We start from the raw sequence: 16985 nt of genomic DNA, 5'->3' as shown, positions 1-16985 counted from the left end.
TAGACAACTGCAAAGACATAAAACCTGAAATGCCTCCTTCCAGGCATACTGGTATTTATCGTCCAAGGGAAGTATTTGTGCATATTTAAAATCCATTATTTTTCAAAGTTAAAAGCCTCTTTTACTTCAAAACAATACATGTTTCTTGTAGAAACACAATAGATAGTTAAAAAAAGAAAAGAAATCTATATTCTACCACTTAGGACCTCCTAATCTCCTAGAACTTTAAAAAGTTATGTAATTATTTTTGTATTTCGTATTTTTACCTTTATTTATTATACAAGGAATACGGACTCACTTTATAAAAATTAGATGAGCAAAAGGGAAACTATTAAATCATCTGAAACTCAAACCTCAAAACAATCGATCACAATCTGTACTATTTTTTGTTACAGTCTCTGGACTTTTAAATATTCAAATATGGGACTTCCCTGGTGGTCCAGTGGTTGGGACTCTGCATTTGCACCACAGGGGGCACGGGTTCGCTCTCTGGTCAGGGAACTAAGATCCCACGTGCCTCGCAGTGTGGCAGAAAAAAAAAATCAAATATATGTGTATTTTTTTTAATTTATTTTATTTATTTATTTACGGCTGTGTTGGGTCTTTGTTTCTGTGCGAGGGCTTTCTCTAGCTGTGGCAAGCGGGGGCCACTCTTCATCGCGGTGCACGGGCCTCTCACTATCGTGGCCTCTCTTGTTGTGGAGCGCAGGCTCAGTAATTGTGGCTTACGGGCCCAGTTGCTCCGCGGCATGTGGGATCTTCCCGGACTGGGGCAGGAACCTGTGTCCCCTGCATGGGCAGGCGGGCTCTCAACCACTGCGCCACCAGGGAAGCCCTTAGTGTAGTACTTTTGATCATTTCTAACATTTTTGCTTTACACATATTAGAATATATTTATAAATGTAAGATGATTTAATGCCCTGTGAAATATTTAGCCTGCCAACACTGTCTTTTTATTCCAGTTTTCTTCTGATTTTTCTTTTTTTAAAAATTTTTAAAATTTATTTATTTATTATTTATTTTTTTAGCTGCGTTGGGTCTTTGTTGCTGTGCACGGGTTTTCTCTAGTTGCGGCACGCGGGGGCTATTCTTCATTGCGGTGCACGGGCTTCTCGTTGCAGTGGCTTCTCTGGTTGTGGAGCGTAGGCTCTAGGTGTGCAGGCTTCAGTAGTTGCAGCGTGCAGGCTCAGTAGTTGCAGCATGAGGGCTAGCGCTCTCAGGCTCAGTAGTTGTGGTGCATGGGCTCAGCAGTTGTGGCTCGCAGGCTCTAGACCACAGGCTTAGTAGTTGTGGCGCACGGGCTTAGTTGCTCCACGGCATGTGGGATCTTCCTGGACCAGGGCTTGAACCCATGTCCCCTGCATTGGCAGGTGGATTCTTAACCACTGCGCTGCCAGGGAAGTCCTGATTTAATTTTTTCTGATTGTGTATGTCAGTTTCATGCTCATACAAGAAAATTTGTAGACCACGGAAGCGTGTGCATTGGGAAGAAAGAAAAAAGTCTCCGATAATCCCACTGCCGAGAGAGGATCGTCTCTCTAGTTACCTCCATGCACTCCCTCACCACGCATGACTTTACACAGTCTATTTCAAAATACTATTTGTAGACTTCTGACTAGGAGGATGCTTTGATGGAGTGTCTAAGTGTTGGCTGTTGTTCAGGGAGATTTTAGCCCTGTTGCAATACTCAGAATTGTTTCTAGTAAGTACCTGAAAGAAATATGCACCTGGGTGAGGCCGTGCTGAGATGCTGTGTTCTTCTTCCCTATCTTAGAAAGTACTGTGTGGATAGATTCCTAAGGTTCGCTGCAGCTATGTAGGAACCGGGCGTCCGGAGGCTTCACCTGGCTTAACAGTCACAGACTTAGTTAAGATAAAAATGTAAAGGCCAAGACACAGAAGACAAGTACATACAGGCCAAGGGGGAGGGGAGATAAACAGCTCCTTGCTACACCTGATCCAGATTTGATGTTAGACTATTTCAGGCAACAGGGCCCTATTCTCAATCTAGATAAATAAGTTTACGTTTCTGACTATTAAATGAATACATATTATAGGAAATACATTTAAAAGGCAAAAAGAAAAAACTTATTTCACCATCAATCCATTTTAAGGTTTTATGCGTTTCTTTCCAGTTTCTCGACGCCTGCGTTTTAAGACTAGTTAAAGCCCAGAGCTTACACTGGTTTTGTTTTTCCACTTCATATTATAGCAGAAGCATCTGCCCATGTCAGTAGCTGTGGATGAGGATTTCTTCAGGTTCCATTAGTAATTGTATTGCCTTGAGAGGTGAGGAAGAAACATACATCAAAGATGTCTGTGAGGGGCACATGCAGTGATAAAGCAAAATAAAACGGTCTACTGTTCCCCTAAAGCTGACAGTGAGGATACATTTTCCTTCCTGGGTTACTAAGCTTTATCTTCCTAAGCAAGATAAAGTGGTTGTTGAATAGATAGGTAAGATTCTGCCGCTCATAAGTGAGCCTGAGGTATAAATAAGTTCAGGGAAAACTAGTTCCAGCTCTGAAGAGGTGGACCCAGGGGCACTCGTCCCCGAGGACATGCTTTTATGGCAGGTGGTAGGGGAGACACTCTTGGCGCCCCCTTTGAGGTGGGATTGGGACTTGTGCATGTGGCTTGTTCAGACAAACATGTGGAGACCACTTATATCTTGTCTCCTGTTTGATCAAGTAACAAAAGTTAAGGTCTAGAAACACTCAAACCATGTTCCCCAGGGCGTTACTACTGTTGCCTCTTTTACCACCCACATCTACCCAGGAGCAAGATGTGGGCAGGGTTACTGCCACTGGCTCTTGGGTTTCCTTCCAGGGAATTTGAAAAAGGTGCTGCTTCCTCTGTATGGAGAGCATTCCCTCCATCTGTTAGCAACTTGTAATGCACCGGTTTTGTTACTGACCTTTGCTAAACATCTTTATAATTAAAATACAAATAGGCAATGACTGCATTGTGAACACTGCCCTCCCAACCTGTTCCTGCCAGTTACAAGGCCATGTGCGGTGTGGTGCAGCGCTGGCTGTGTGGTAGCCCTGCTGAGAAGACCAGGTGAGCATCCTGGGCTGGTACTGATTGTAACTGGGGTTTGAATTGCTAACACTCCCTGCCCCCCAGGCCTACCAAAGCTACTGCCTTCTATTTAGTCATTGAACAAACATGGAGCGTTTGCAATGAGCCAGACCCTGCGCTAGGCCTGGGCAAATCAAGAGATGAATGGGCCATGGCGTTTACCGTCTGCAAGCATACCCTCCACTGGTGATGGCGGGCGGTGGGTAAATGGAAAAATGCAATATAGGGGAATCTACCCTTTAGGTGCCTGAGTTTTGGAGCATTTTTCCCAGAGCTAGGATTAGGGTGAGGTGAGTTAGGCAGAGATGTGTACGTGTAGGATAGGATCCTATCTTTAAAAGGATTTTCTGTTCATCATGGACTTTTTTTGCATTCATTTTGATTCTTTAATTTATTGCCTAAAAATCTTGATTACTGAGTTTGTGGGCACCCCTGTAAATTTTGCTCCTGAGGCCAAGACCTCACTCCCTTCACCAAACTTGAACTCAAACCAAACCTTGCCCTCGGGGCACTGAAGGTCATCAACTAATACATACAGCGGGGGAGGGGGGCGGTATGGAAGCTGCGTCATCCTCTTGTTTTGGATTTGGGGTACAGGTAGACTGGCCTTGCCACTAATTTGCTGCATTCCCCCCGCCAAGCTGCTTTTCTTCACTCAAGTTCAGTGTCTCATCTGGAAGAACACTAAACTGGGGGAATTATCTTTTTGACACAGACAAGAATGTCTTCTTTTGACAAATAAGTAAACAAGATCATTTCAATGTATGCTACATGCCATATGAGGGAGTGCGTGTGTGAGAGATGTTACAATGGGGGATCAGGAAAGTTCTCTCAGGGGAGGTGGTGAGCTGAAACATCAACGTTAAGTGGACACCATGGCTTGCAATTTTTTTTTTTACAGCTGATTTTAATGAGCCCTTAGCTTGTGCCTGTTATAACATGTATAACAACTATTAGGTGTCCCAGCTCATCTTTCTCAACAATGCTGTGAGGTTAGGACTCTTGTTATAGCTTTTAAAATTGATATGGATAAGGAGACAGAAGCAACAAGAAGTCAGTTAATTTGGGAAGATTACTAGCTAGCAAGTGGTGGAAAAAGAATGGGCACGTGGTCACGGGGGATTCAAAGCTTGCCGTCAGTGGTTACTTAATGAGCATCTCCTGCAGAAGTAGATATAGGGCCATTTTTCATCCTGCTTCGTCTCATTTACCAACACTTAGGAAATACTAAATAGATTCCACGCATGGTGCAGACTTTTAAAAGAGTCCACTTTGGGGGTGATGGGACTTCGGTATCTTGATCGTGTTGCTGGTTACAGGTCTGTATGAATTAGTCAAAACTGGCAGAACTGTGCACTAAAATGGGTGATTTTTACTGTAGGTGAATTATATTTTAATTAAAAAAACAAAATCTCCACGCCCAACCCTCCACCTCCACCCCCATCCCAGGTACAGCAGCAAGGGCCTTGAAGTGGTCCGTGCCTTTAACTTACGTGGCGAGGGTGAGGGAAGAGACTTCGGGGGCGGGCCCAGGTGAGGGAAGGGAGTAATCCCCGGTGGGCCGGCCGGGAAGCAGGGGAAGGGAGAAACTAGGCACAGCTGGGCGCCCCCCGGGGAGCGACGGGAAGGGCCCGTGGACCGCGGGGCGAGCCCGGGGAGGGCGGGGGGATGCCGGGAGAGAGGGAGGGACCTGCGGGCGGGAGGGCGAGAGGCACAGGCGAGGGAGGAGGGCGAGGCGTGTGCTCCGGAGCCAGCCTGGGGCTGCGAGGCGGAGACAGCCCACCGGCCGCCGAAGGTGCCCGCCGAAGGTGTCCGCCCAGGCGACCCGCCCTCGCGGCCGCGGTGCGGACGTACCGACGGACGGCGCTGCTTGCAGGAGGCGCCCGGACATGTTCAGCCGGAGCTCCCGGAAAAGACTCTCCAGCCGCTCGGTGAGTGTGCCCCGCCCGAGCGGGGCCAATCCCCGGGTACCCCGGCCCTCCGCGAGCGCCCCAGCCCAGACTCCTTCCGCCCGGCGGCCGCGCACCTGTGGCCCCAGGTAAGCCGGCCCCGCGGGCGGGGGTGTGGCCCGGGCGCGCGGGACAGCTCGTAGGGGCAGACGGGGTTAAGTCCGGATCCCGAGTCCCGGGGAGAGCCACACCGGGAACCGTGACCCTGAATGTCACCGCCCCCCGCACCCCTCCTTCGCCCCTTCCCTTAAGGCAGGTCGCATTCCCAGCACCCAAGCTCCAGCTTCTTGGAGCTCTAGCCGCGGACTTGACTTCGGGGCTGTTTTTTGGGGTGTCCCGTGCTGCCCCCTTCCCGGGAGCCCTAGCCTGGTCTAAGGCGAGCGCGCTATGGTCGCTTCTTAGGGACTCTGGGAAGCAGAAAGGTCTTGCTTTTGTTTCTTAGAAACCCGTGACCAAGGTGTCTGGGGGAGACAAAGCCCCAGCCAGGGCCATTTCTTGGTGGCTTGGTGCCCACGCCAGAGACAGCCCGCCTAGACTTCCCCAGGGGAGAGACCACCCCAGGGGCACCGGCAGCGCCCCACCCCAAACCCCCTACCTCGGAGAGGAGCTTCGGAGTCAAATCAGAAGAGGTGGGGTGGGAGAGGCAGGCCGTCCCGCCTGGGGCACAGTGGGGCTCTGGAGGGAGCCCCGGCGGCGGAAACATGCTTGTGTTGTCTTTTTGTTTTGAAGTTGACCGGACTGGGGCGGATTGAGAGAGGCCAGCCATGTAACGCCTGTGGTGACCAGTGCCCAGGGTTCGCCTTGCATAAATGGAGGTAGGACCCCTTACATGGGATTCCTAAAGACACACCACTGCAGGGGGGAAATCTATACATATATGTCATATATGTGTATATAGGAACACAGGCACATTTTTTGCCTTTTAAATTCACGCGTAAGTCACATGGAAAGAATGCAAAGGCTGTTCTTTTAATAGTGGGACTACATCTGCTACAAATATTGAAGGTGGAAGTGGTGACCAGACACTGAGAATGCAGGAGAGCCGGGCTCAGGCTGCATTTCCCTGATGTGAGAGTTTTGGGTCTTTTGCACCCACCCTCTGTGTATCTAAGTCACTCTGTCCCAAGCGATTCAAGGCACGACAGTTTTTCCAAGTGCCGCAGTACAGCATGTGTAGGATTCCTGGGACTAGCTGGTGTTTTCCAATTGTGTTTTTAATTCAGCCTCTGTAACTCTGGGTCCCAACCACAAATCCACCACTGCCTGCCTGTGCTGTGTCAACCCTCTTCGGTGGCCAGATGTTTCTTATTAATGTGCCGTGAATGTTGACTTCCAGGCAGCCCCAGCCTGGATTGGAATGATTATGTTTGGGGGACAAGGGATCTGGGTGCCCTCCCAGTACATCTGGCTGCTGGGGCTCCGGCTGGGAAAAGTTAGGGTGCAGGCTTACAGGCCCTCTGTTTGGCTATATAAAGAGAAAAGATGGAGCCTTCTTGGCAACTTCATGAAAAGGCCAGAGCCGTTGCAGGAGAAAATTCTGCAACATTGGAACCCGTTCTCTCTTTGCTTAATGCATCTTCCTGCCCCCCACCCCCCATGTCCCTTTGAAGAATGCTGTTTCTGGATACTGGGGAGAAAGGCCTGCCTTGATTTGGTGTGGTGTGGTTTGGTTTTTTTCCCCCCTCTGTGTGTGCTTCTCTCCTTCCTCCCAATTGGTCATGTGTGCTGGGCACCCAGTTCTAAGGAAACTCCCAACCAGCTCCTTCAGAAATTAGATGCTTTTGTTCCTGCCTCTGATGGGTCTGGCAGCCTCTTTGCCTTTGTTTCAGGACACTGAGTGCAGCCCTTATGGCTCCCTAGCATTTAATAACTTCTGTGGCAGAGGCCAGGCCGGGCGATCTTATAAATATATAATGCGCAGACGTAGGCATCCATCAGTCCTGCCAATGTTGTAGCCCAAATAGGTGTGCTCTGGACTGGCCCCTGGTGTGTCCCCAGTGTGAAAGTGGCGCTACATGGGAATAGGTGCAGAAGCGTCATTTTTTTCAACCCGATCCTGTGTGACGGTGCTGATTGCTTCCTGTTTGAACCATCTTGTGCTCTAATGGGGGTGGGAAAGGCAGAGTGATGAACAGGAGAGTGATTTCCGGCTCCTCCCCTACTCTGGAGCCTTTGGGTCAACTTCTGACCAGAGGCCTGTGGGGCAGTGGTACAGTGTGCGTGGGTACCCAGGTGCCCCTCCTTTTGGTCTCTATGACCTCTGACCTCCAGCCACTCTCCCTAGTTCTCAGTTTCCCTCTTCCGTTAAGTGGGAATAATTATGGTACTTAACCTCACAGGTTTATTGTAGGGATGAAATGAGATATTGAAAACACATTGTTCGCGCCATGCCAGGCACACAATAAACATTAGCTACTTTTGTCAATTATTTTTAGCTTCCTCTCGGCTGTTGCCCTGGAGGAATCATAACTAGCTCGCTTGAGGCTGCTGGGCGTCCCCGGTCACTTTAGACTGTCATGACCACAGCTTCTTAGAGCCCCTTAAGCCTTTTTAACCCAGCTGGTTTTGTGAGGGGAAAACGAGCATTTGATTTCCAGCCCATTATGGAGCCTTTCTTTCGGAAAGAGCCTTTCATGAGGCTGAGATGGGTTTTCGTGCAGAAGCAGTTTCTTCACTAGCAGCAGAAAAGCCTCCATGAATGCGGTTTTTATGGTGTTTCCACCCATTGCTGGAAAGGAAGCAGATCCTTGCTTTTTGCCCCCTCCTTTTCCCTCATGGGCATGTTTTGGGTGACCTTTGAGAGAAGGGGGACAGCCATTTCTGGGTTAGGGCACAGTATTCTTTTTGGCAGTTTGAAATCCACAGTGTGCTCCGTTTCTACTCCTCTGACTGGGGGGGGGGGAGGGGCAGTCTGAGCCCCTGGGAGAGACAGTTGTATCCGGATAGGAGGAAAGGCTAGCCTGACACAGGCTGAAAGGCTGCCTTCCGTCTGTTGCAAGGAGACCAAAGGCCTTTGCCCCCAAGTACCAAGGCACCCTAGATATTACGGCTCATGGGTGTCAGCTCGTCCCTCTGCTTCTACATGCTCCCCCTCCCAACCATTGTCCACACAGCAGGCAGCTCCTAAAAGCAGAATGGCCTCGCGTTCCTGCCTGCAGCACTGAAGGTACTGAAGTTCTTGGGAGGAAGCGGGTGGTAAACAAACTTCGCTTCCCTTTCTGGTGTGCTGGAGAGAGCTGGGGCTTTGAAGTCCAGAGAGAGCAGGGCTGTGGTTTTGCTCTGGTTTTGCCAAGCTGTGTGACCTTGGGCAAAAGACTCAGGCTCCCTGAGTTGCATTTTCCTCAGCCGTCACGCTGGGATCTCTCCACTGAACAAATATTTGAGGGCCTGCTGGTGCCAGGTGCTCCGCTGTGCCGGGGATACGGCAAAGAACAAAATAGACAGGATTCCTGCCCTCATTCAACAAATAATTACAATTTAGATAAGGTGGTCCAGAGAGGACTCTCTGAGGAGGTGACATTTGCACAGAGACTTAGATGAAGCAAGGGAGGAGGGTCCTGTTGATTCAAACCTGAGGCAGGAACCGGCAGCATCACCGTCTCACGGGAGCCGGTTAGAAATGTGAAGTCTCAGGCCCTGCCCTGGACTTGCTGAATCTGACTTTAGGCCTTAACAAGATCCCCAGCTGATTCATGTGCAGGGCAAAGATTGAGGAAGGCTGAGTTACAACACCTGGCGCCGCTTCAGCCAGCTGGCTCTCCGCCCTCTGGGGCTTCTGTGTGTGAGCAGAGATGCCTACGGTTCTGTGGAGGGCTGTTATCTTTTATGGAGATTTTCCTGAGGACTCATTCTCCTCCCCCATTTATATTGTCACCCGCACCTTTAGGTGGCAAATGTGGGGAGTTTTAGGATTTCTAAAAAAACAAACAACAACAACAAAACACACACAAAAAAACAAACCCCGCAGGAGTTCCATGTGTTGGAGAGGGCTCATAATCGCCAGCCAAAGCACTCTCCTCCACCTGATGTAGGGCAGCTGGGGAGCAAAGATGGGCACTGCTCCCTACAGGTGACCTGGCCCCAAAAAGCTGCCCCTCGAGGCAGCCCAGGACAAATCCCGCAGTGGCCAGGCTGCTGAGGGAATTCTCATTAACAGGACGATTAAGGCATCTTTGTGGACTGTGGCCAGAAGAAAATCATTAATAACTAGGCACTTAGTGTACTCTGCTTACGAGACGGCTTTCTGAGTGGGGATTAATTGGACTTGCTTGTGTGTACCCACTTTGAGCAGGGAGGGGGAAATAGCCGTTTTTACAGGGACGATTTGCCCTGTGAATGCCTAGGCACTGAGGACTAAAGATGATAATAATGATACGAAAGCAGCATCAGCACTGACAAGGCTGTGTGTGTACTTTGTCCAGAGCTGTCTCCCCGCATTTTTATAGATACGTACAATTCTGTTGCATCCTCACCAGAACCGACGAGGCAGATGTGGTGACTTTCCTGATGAGAAACTGAGGCTCACAGTTGTTCAAACAGTGGCCCAAGGTCTCCTGGCTACTGAGAATGAAGCTAGGATTTGGCTCTAAAACCCAGGCTGGTTTCCCTGTGACTCCCTGCCTCTTGTGACTTCTCTATTCTAAGGCAGAGGTCACAGACTAGAGGCACTGGGCTCACATCCAGCCTGTGGATGGGTTTTGTTTGGTCTGCACAGTGCATTAAATGAGGGGCTTTTTCTAATATGAAAATCCAGGCTTCCAACTTCTCTTGAAGAATCCAAAGATGTGGTAACATGGGGCCGACTTTCCTATGGGGCAGCACACAAGAGGTCTCCCTTTAGATGGGTGTGACCTTGACTCACCCTAGCCACCAACATTCTAGTCGCATTCGGGGACCTCTTTAAACACTTAGGTGACCTGTCAGGTCCTGGAAGTGACTGGAAATTGTGAACCCTAAATGAGTATTCTCACCTCTCCAAAAATCATATTAAAAAAATAATACCTTCTGTCATATTAGCTGCCATTGTTAAAGCGTTGACACTGCCAGGGGAGTGTCTCACATGCTTCCAATCTTTCACTTGCAACAGTCCTTGGAGTTGGGTGCAATTATTTACACCCCTTCTGATAGTTAAGGAAAGTGAGTCTCAGGTTAAATAACTTGCCTAAGGTTCTGCAGGCCCTTAGTCAGTGGGGCTGTCTGACTTCCAACCCTGTCAGACTTGAAAATTCTGTGTTCTGGACCAGAAATTCTCAAACTTGGCTGGCATATGAATCACCAGGGGATCTTGTTCAAATGCAGATTCTGATTCAACAGGCTTGAGGGCAGAGGACTAAGATGCTGCATTTTTTAACAAGCTCCCAGGTGATGCTGATGCGTCTGGTCCTGGCACATACTTATAATAGGAGTTGGCAAACTCCTATTTGGTCCTGCCGGCCGAATCAGACCCTTCACCTGTTTTGTATGATTCATAAGCCATGCATGGTTTTAACATTTTTTTAATGGTTGGGAAAAAAATCAAAAGAATATTATTTCATGACATATGCAAAGTCTATGAAATTCAAATTTTAGTGCCCATAAATCGTTATCTGAACAGAGTCACTCCCACTTATTTCCATATTGTCCGTGGCTGGTTTTGACCTACGGCAGTAGAGTTGGGTACTTGAAACAGAGAAATGTACAGTTTACAAAGCCAAAAACATTTACTCTGTCCATTTACAGAAAATGTTTGCCGACTCCGGGTCTATGCCACTAGTAAGGGAATATGCAAGTAGCTTCTCTTAGTTTTAGAAGAAAGGAATCTGAGAACCTTTTGGGAGGTTCAGAGCTAAAGGAAACATCCCCTCCAACCTGGTTGAGAATGGTGCTAAAATCAAAGGCAACCAAAGAACCAGGGAACAGACTAAAGCCATTTCTGAAGGGCATGTGGAGATGAGGCTGGCAAGACCGGATCAATGAACCGCCGGTGGATTCTAAGCTCCTTGTAATCCCTTTAACGTTTCAGCTTTGCTGATAAATGTAGATTTGACTCTTGCATTAAAAGGCTGGCTTTCAGAACAAGCCTCCCGGAGTTGCACTTTGATGAGCGGCTGATACGGAAAGCCCAGAGCAATGGTAGCCTTGTGAAGTCATTTTAATTATGCAGAGTGGTTAGTCTGGGGACAACGGCCGCCTTTCCAGGCAGGATGCTTGGCCTCTGAGCGGCTGTTCCCCAAGCAGCGCTCACTGGATCAGCCAGGACTGCGCCTTGAAAAGCATCTTTCCTTAGTTGCCCTGGTAATTGTGTTGATTGATGACTGAGGTGGTAACTTGGGGAGATGCTGGCCTGGTTTCCTTTAGTGGTTGTAATTTGGCTGAGAAATGGGTTCCCACTGATTTTTTTTGCTTGGGCAGGAAAAACCACTCTGTCTCAGTCAACTGGTGTGCCAAGAAAAGGGGAAAAAAAGGAGGTGGGGTGCGTGTGCGTGTGTGTGTCCACGCGCTTGCGCCTAAGAAATTCTTGGAATCCTCTAGGTAGGGAAAGATGCTTAGGAGCTAAGAAATGCTGGTTGGCTCACCTTCCTTATGTCATTAGCATTTGATAATATGCCCGGTAGAAGCGGAAGCACCTAAATAGAGGTTTTTCTTTTGAGGAAATATGTATGTTCATCCCAAAGTATCTGTATTATCTCTGATTTTGAAATAAGACATGACTATTATAAAAGATTTAAAAATCACAGGTTTCCCTGGTGGCGCAGTGGTTAAGAATCCGCCTGCCAATGCAGGGGACACGGGTTCAAACCCTGGTCCGGGAAGATCCCACATGCCGCGGAGCAGCTAAGCCCGTGCGCCACAACTACCCAGCCTGCACTCTGGAGCCTGTGAGCCACAACTACTGAGCCTGTGCTCTAGAGCCCGTGAGCCACAACTACTGAGCCTGCGTGCCGCAACTGCCGAAGCTCGTGCTCCTAGAACCCGTGCTCCGCAACAAGAGAAGCCACCACAAGGAGAAGCCTGCGCACCGCAATGAAGAGTAGCCCCTGCTCCGGCAACTAGAGAAAGCCCACGCACAGCAATGAAGACCCAACACAGCCAAAAATTAAAAAAAAAAAAAAAATTACACGAAATTTCAATTTTAAGTCCATAAATAAAGTTTGAATGGAACACAGCCATGCCTATTCATTTAGCATCATCTACGGCTGCTTTTACAGTCGCAGAATTGAGTAGTTGAGACAGCCCTCATGGTCCACAGAACTGAAAGCATTTACTAGCTGGCCCTGTACAGAAACAGTTTACTCACCTCCACAGCTAGAAATATATGTTGTTTATGGCTTGGGATTTATTTCTTTAGATTCATTCAAATGATTATTTATTAACAAGATTTTATAGAAAATACACATTCCACATATGGTCTTTTATAGCTTACTTTTTTCTTACTTAGAAATACGTTTTAGGGCTTCCCTGGTGGCGCAGTGGTTGAGAGTCCGCCTGCCGATGCAGGGGACACGGGTTCGTGCCCCGGTCCGGGAAGATCCCACATGCCGCGGAGCGGCTGGGCCCGTGAGCCATGGCCACTGAGCCTGCGCGTCCGGAGCCTGTGCTCCGCAACGGGAGAGGCCACAACAGTGAGAGGCCCGCGTACAGCAAAAAGAAAAAAAAAAAGAAATATGTTTTGGACATCTTTATATGTCCGTGTATAAAGGACATAAAGATCTAATATATTTATTAGCTTTTAGAATCCAGTATGTGGGTTATCATTGAATTAAATATTTTTGGTTCATGGCTGCTTTGGCTGTTTTCCCTTGTTCCTCATTATACACCATATGACAATCGCTTTTCTTATGCTGCGACATGCTGTTGTGGAGCTCTTGTCAAATTGTCCTCCGAAGAGATGTTGCCAACTTCCACCCCCATTCCTTAAAAAATTGGAGTGTATTTGTGTGTTTTCTTTGGGCTGAAACTTTGAAACATCTCAGCTTGTGGAGCAACCTGGCAATTAATCCTTGTTTAATCACCCTGAGTGACAATTTGTGCCTGATGAATAGTGAGAAAACACAGAGCACTGATGTCAGTCATCTTTTTTTTTCAAAACACATTTTATTTGTCTTCAATTCCCAAAGTGATATCCACATTCTGTTGAAAGGTTGTCATTCATCCTTATGCTTCTATTGTTTAAGGTTGGTAGAATGAGGGGAATCTAATGAGTTTGTTATTTTGTGGTCTCAAAAAGCTGGAAGATTATCCTTTAACTCTGCGATTAATGAGTATCCCAGAGGGAATTTCCTGTGAACTGAGGGAGCATTCCCTAAAGGGAATGATTCCTAGGTCATTGAGCATTTTGAGATCAAAAGGATTCTACCTGCATTGTATATGAGAGAGCCATGGGGGTTGAACTCCGGGAAGAAATGTGTATTTCTAGGCAGTGTCATAAAAATTTCTATGAAGCTTGTAAGGGCTGCTGGGGGAGCATTCTAGCTGTGTGGTTAAAGGGACAGGCTTTGAAGATACTTTGCTGGAACAGTAGTCTTGGTTCTGCCTCTTACAGGCTGAGTATCCTTAGGAAAGTGACTTTACCTTTCTGAGCCTTTCTTGGTTTTCTCATCTGCAGTGTGGGAATAGTACTACTTATTACCATGAGGTTATCTTACGTGGTTATTGTGAGAGTTAAATGGGATAGTGTGTGCCTTGTGCCTCATTGGGCATGATGCGTAACGTGGGCTCCATATACGTTTGTGGTTGGAAGAAGGGTTAATGGAAACAGAATTAGATAAGAAGCAAGAACACCTGGGTTCACGGCCCTGACAATTGTAGGTTATGTGACAGAACAAGTCACTTCCCCACCATGAGGCACAGCCCTTCACTTGCTAAAAATAGGGGTGATGATTCTTGTCTTAGGGCCTTAATTCAGAAGAGATAGAGTCGAGTCCCCCCTCATGTGAGGATTTAGGGTCTAAAGGAATGAGACTTCCTGGTGGAATAGCAGATTCATATGGCTCATCACAGACACACCGGGGGACATGTACACTTTAGATGAAATGGAGTTTAGAAGAATTGGACCTTATACGCTCACAGTGTCTTTGCTTAAGTGAAATATGCATATGATGTTTGTAAAAACAATTTGCAGCCTATAACAAGAAGACGACAGTTAGACGCTGCCCTTGGGGTCAGTATATGAAAAGGGGCTTTTTTGTGCCTGGCACCCATGAAAATTCATGTCCAAGGTGAAAATCACACATCATCAAGGCAATACTTAATTCGTTTTACCCAAGCCTGCTTAATAAGTATGAATTTTTGTGGTGCCTAGTGTGCCATGCTGAACACTTCCATTTACACAGTCACCAGTCCTTAAGCAGAAGCTTCCTTTTCTAAGCCATGAGAAACAAGGATATTTATACAATATTTGAACCCAAGATGATACCCTGGAAGCTCCTGAGATAAGATCTGGACTGTACCTACATTTTGTTGACATTGTACAGGATTTAAAATTTTGATTAGTTGCCAACCTGTGATATTTTGGGTAAAAATTCAGATTTAAGGTTTTCTCTGGAATAATGAAAAAATTATGAAAATTTCGGGCAATTTGTATTCCTTCCGTTGTTTTAGATAGAACACACGTGTTCAGCTTTTTCCACAATCCCCACCATTCCCTATTGTTTACCTGACCTGCCTCACCCATTTACATTCCTGGCTTCCCGCTATAGTCGTCTGATGTTGTGACTGCTGATTTGAAGAAGTGAGTGAGGGAATAAGTACTATTGGAAGGATGATAAGAACGGCAGATTGGAATAAAGGTGCCACTTGGTGGGAACAGCTGTGCTAATAAGCAAAACATCCAAGCAGCTAAATCCTCCCTGTCCTGGAGATACTCTTGGGATGGAGCTGATATGACTGAGGACCTGCTGTGTGCTTGGCTTCTTTCATGCATCACCTCTTGTCATCCTCAGAACAGTTTTCTGAGGCATGTACTTTATCTTCTCCTTTCTAAATCTGAAGAAACTGAAGCCCAGGGAAGTTAGGTAACATGCCGTAGGTCATGCAAATAATAAGTAGTGGAGTCAGGATTCAAAACCAGGTCTTCAGGGCTTGAGATCACAAATTCTTTAACCAAGAGAGACTCTTAAGCTTTGTCATTTTGACCCTCCTGGTCTAAATAGAAAACAGTACCTTGGCAAAAACAGAATCTTATATTCTCACTGGCCTAGGGATGAGAGCTAACTGTTGTCAGGTATCTGAAGAACCCTAGGCAAGTTGGCTTACTTGAGGCTGGGGTCTTAAAGGTGAAACTCCTATAAAATTAGAGGGTGTGGTGTTGAGCTTATTGGGGTATCTGAAAGGTGAGAAATTGAATTAAATGTAATGCGATTTCCAGTAAAAGGCTACTTGCAATTTTCTGATCAGATCTGCATACATTAAAGGAGGCTCCATTCAGTTTGTTTATAGCTTTGGTGTTAAATTGGGGCCTCTGGGGAGTTTGTGAAAGCAGGCAGGTGGGGGGCATTCTTCAGAAATGCCATTTGCATGTTTCCTAGAGGAAACATCCACCAAAGGGATCAGTCAAGGGGAGGGAGTTAACAGTGCATCAGCAGCCAATTTGAGGTCCAAACAAGCTAAAAATAAAGAAAATGGTCATTATCCAGTCTTTGGACCTGTTTTTGAACTTCTGCTCCCCATTGCTTTAACAATTCTGACACCATGTTGCAAAATAGACCCAAGCACATTTGACTGTCGGAAGGCATTTAATGAGAACATTATTTGATTTTATGTTTGGTAAACGACTTGGTGGTACAGAAACTGCTTTCACAATTCTTGAAAACTGACTCATGATGTGTACATGTAACACCCAGAGCGGGTCCTCCAAGTTTGCGTGCTGAGGAATTAGGCCTCCGGGGGACTTTTTAAAAGAATGCAGGTGTTTAATTTCTTCAACGACACTATGAAATGACTCTAATAATATGATTTCTCAAAGTCTTTTGTTCCGCAATCAGGCCCCCAGGAGGGCTCCTGTCATTTGCATCCTTGAGGACTGGGCCTTTGGAGCTTCTCCAGCGACTTAGTGAGTTGTTTGGAAATCATAACGACAGGCTTCTTTCATCTTTAAAAAGTCCCAGATTTGGAGACCAGAGATATCTGGGAGAGTCTCCATCATCTTGGGTCTGGAATATTTGGAGCCACAGGGAAGGACACATACGTATGTTTTCCTTTGCTCTGGGAGACAAAAGCATTTAATAGATGTGTCCACCTGCAAGGGATTTTGGATAATTTTTTTTAAACTTCAAAATCCTGGTGATAACAGAGTTTAAGGCATTTTTATTTATTATTTTACATTCATTTTGATCCAATTGTTGCATAAGTGTGCAGTGTAGACAATTTGGAAAATTCAGCAATGTCAAATGATTTATTTTTTTAAAAAAAGAGCATTAACTCCATCACATGAAGAGGAAGGTGTATAGACCTCTTAGCTTTAGGGTGTGATTTCCTTCTAGTCTAGTTTCTTTATGGTAGAGTTTTATGTAGTTGTACTAGTTTTCTAGAGCTGCTGAAACAAATTACTACAAACTGTGTGGGTTCAGACAACAAAATGGATCCTCTTACAGTTCTGAGGGCTGAAAGTCTAAAATCAACGTGTCGGCAGGGTTCGTTCCCTCTTCTGGCTCTGAGGGAGAATCCATCCCTTGCCTGCCTTAGCTTCTGGGGACTCTTGGCAGTGCTTGGCCTTCGTGGCTTCCAGACGTGTCACTCCGTTCTCTGCGTCTGTCACCACATAGTGTTCTTCCTCTGGGTTTCTGTCCCCTTCTCTTCGAAGGGCTTGTCATTGGATTTGGGCCTACCCTAATCTAGAATGATTTCATCAACTTAATTATGGCTACAAAGACTCTTTTCTAAATGAGATCACATTTAGAGATTCCAGGAGGATGTTTGAAGGGACCACTATTCAACCCATTATAATAATTCTGGAAGTAAAGCATATATATATAT

At 46.7% G+C, this 16985-nt stretch overlaps 2 protein-coding genes across 16 annotated transcripts in view; both read left to right on the top strand.

Moving 5' to 3' along the window:
- Positions 1 to 2240, top strand: part of ADAMTS9 (ADAM metallopeptidase with thrombospondin type 1 motif 9) — an 813664-nt gene extending 811424 nt beyond the window's left edge. For all 15 annotated transcript variants that reach the window (XR_013830124.1, XR_013830125.1, XR_013830126.1 and 12 more), the window contains one exon: positions 2213 to 2240. The gene's annotated coding sequence lies outside the window, so the exon portion shown is untranslated. The remainder of the gene's footprint in view (positions 1 to 2212) is intronic.
- Positions 2241 to 4843: 2603 nt separating this feature from the next.
- PRICKLE2 (prickle planar cell polarity protein 2) overlaps positions 4844 to 16985 on the top strand; it is a 343358-nt gene continuing 331216 nt past the window's right edge. Inside the window, 3 exon segments of the mRNA XM_079934990.1 lie at positions 4844 to 5055; positions 5058 to 5122; positions 5763 to 5848. Of these exon segments, the coding sequence (XP_079791116.1) occupies positions 4974 to 5055; positions 5058 to 5122; positions 5763 to 5848 (233 nt within the window). The 5' untranslated portion in view covers positions 4844 to 4973.

The sequence above is a fragment of the Stenella coeruleoalba genome, assembly GCF_951394435.1.
Source record: "Stenella coeruleoalba genome assembly, chromosome: 10".
Lineage (NCBI taxonomy): Eukaryota > Metazoa > Chordata > Mammalia > Artiodactyla > Delphinidae > Stenella > Stenella coeruleoalba.
Note: the sequence above shows the minus strand (reverse complement) of the source record. Positions and strands in the feature narration are given on the sequence as shown.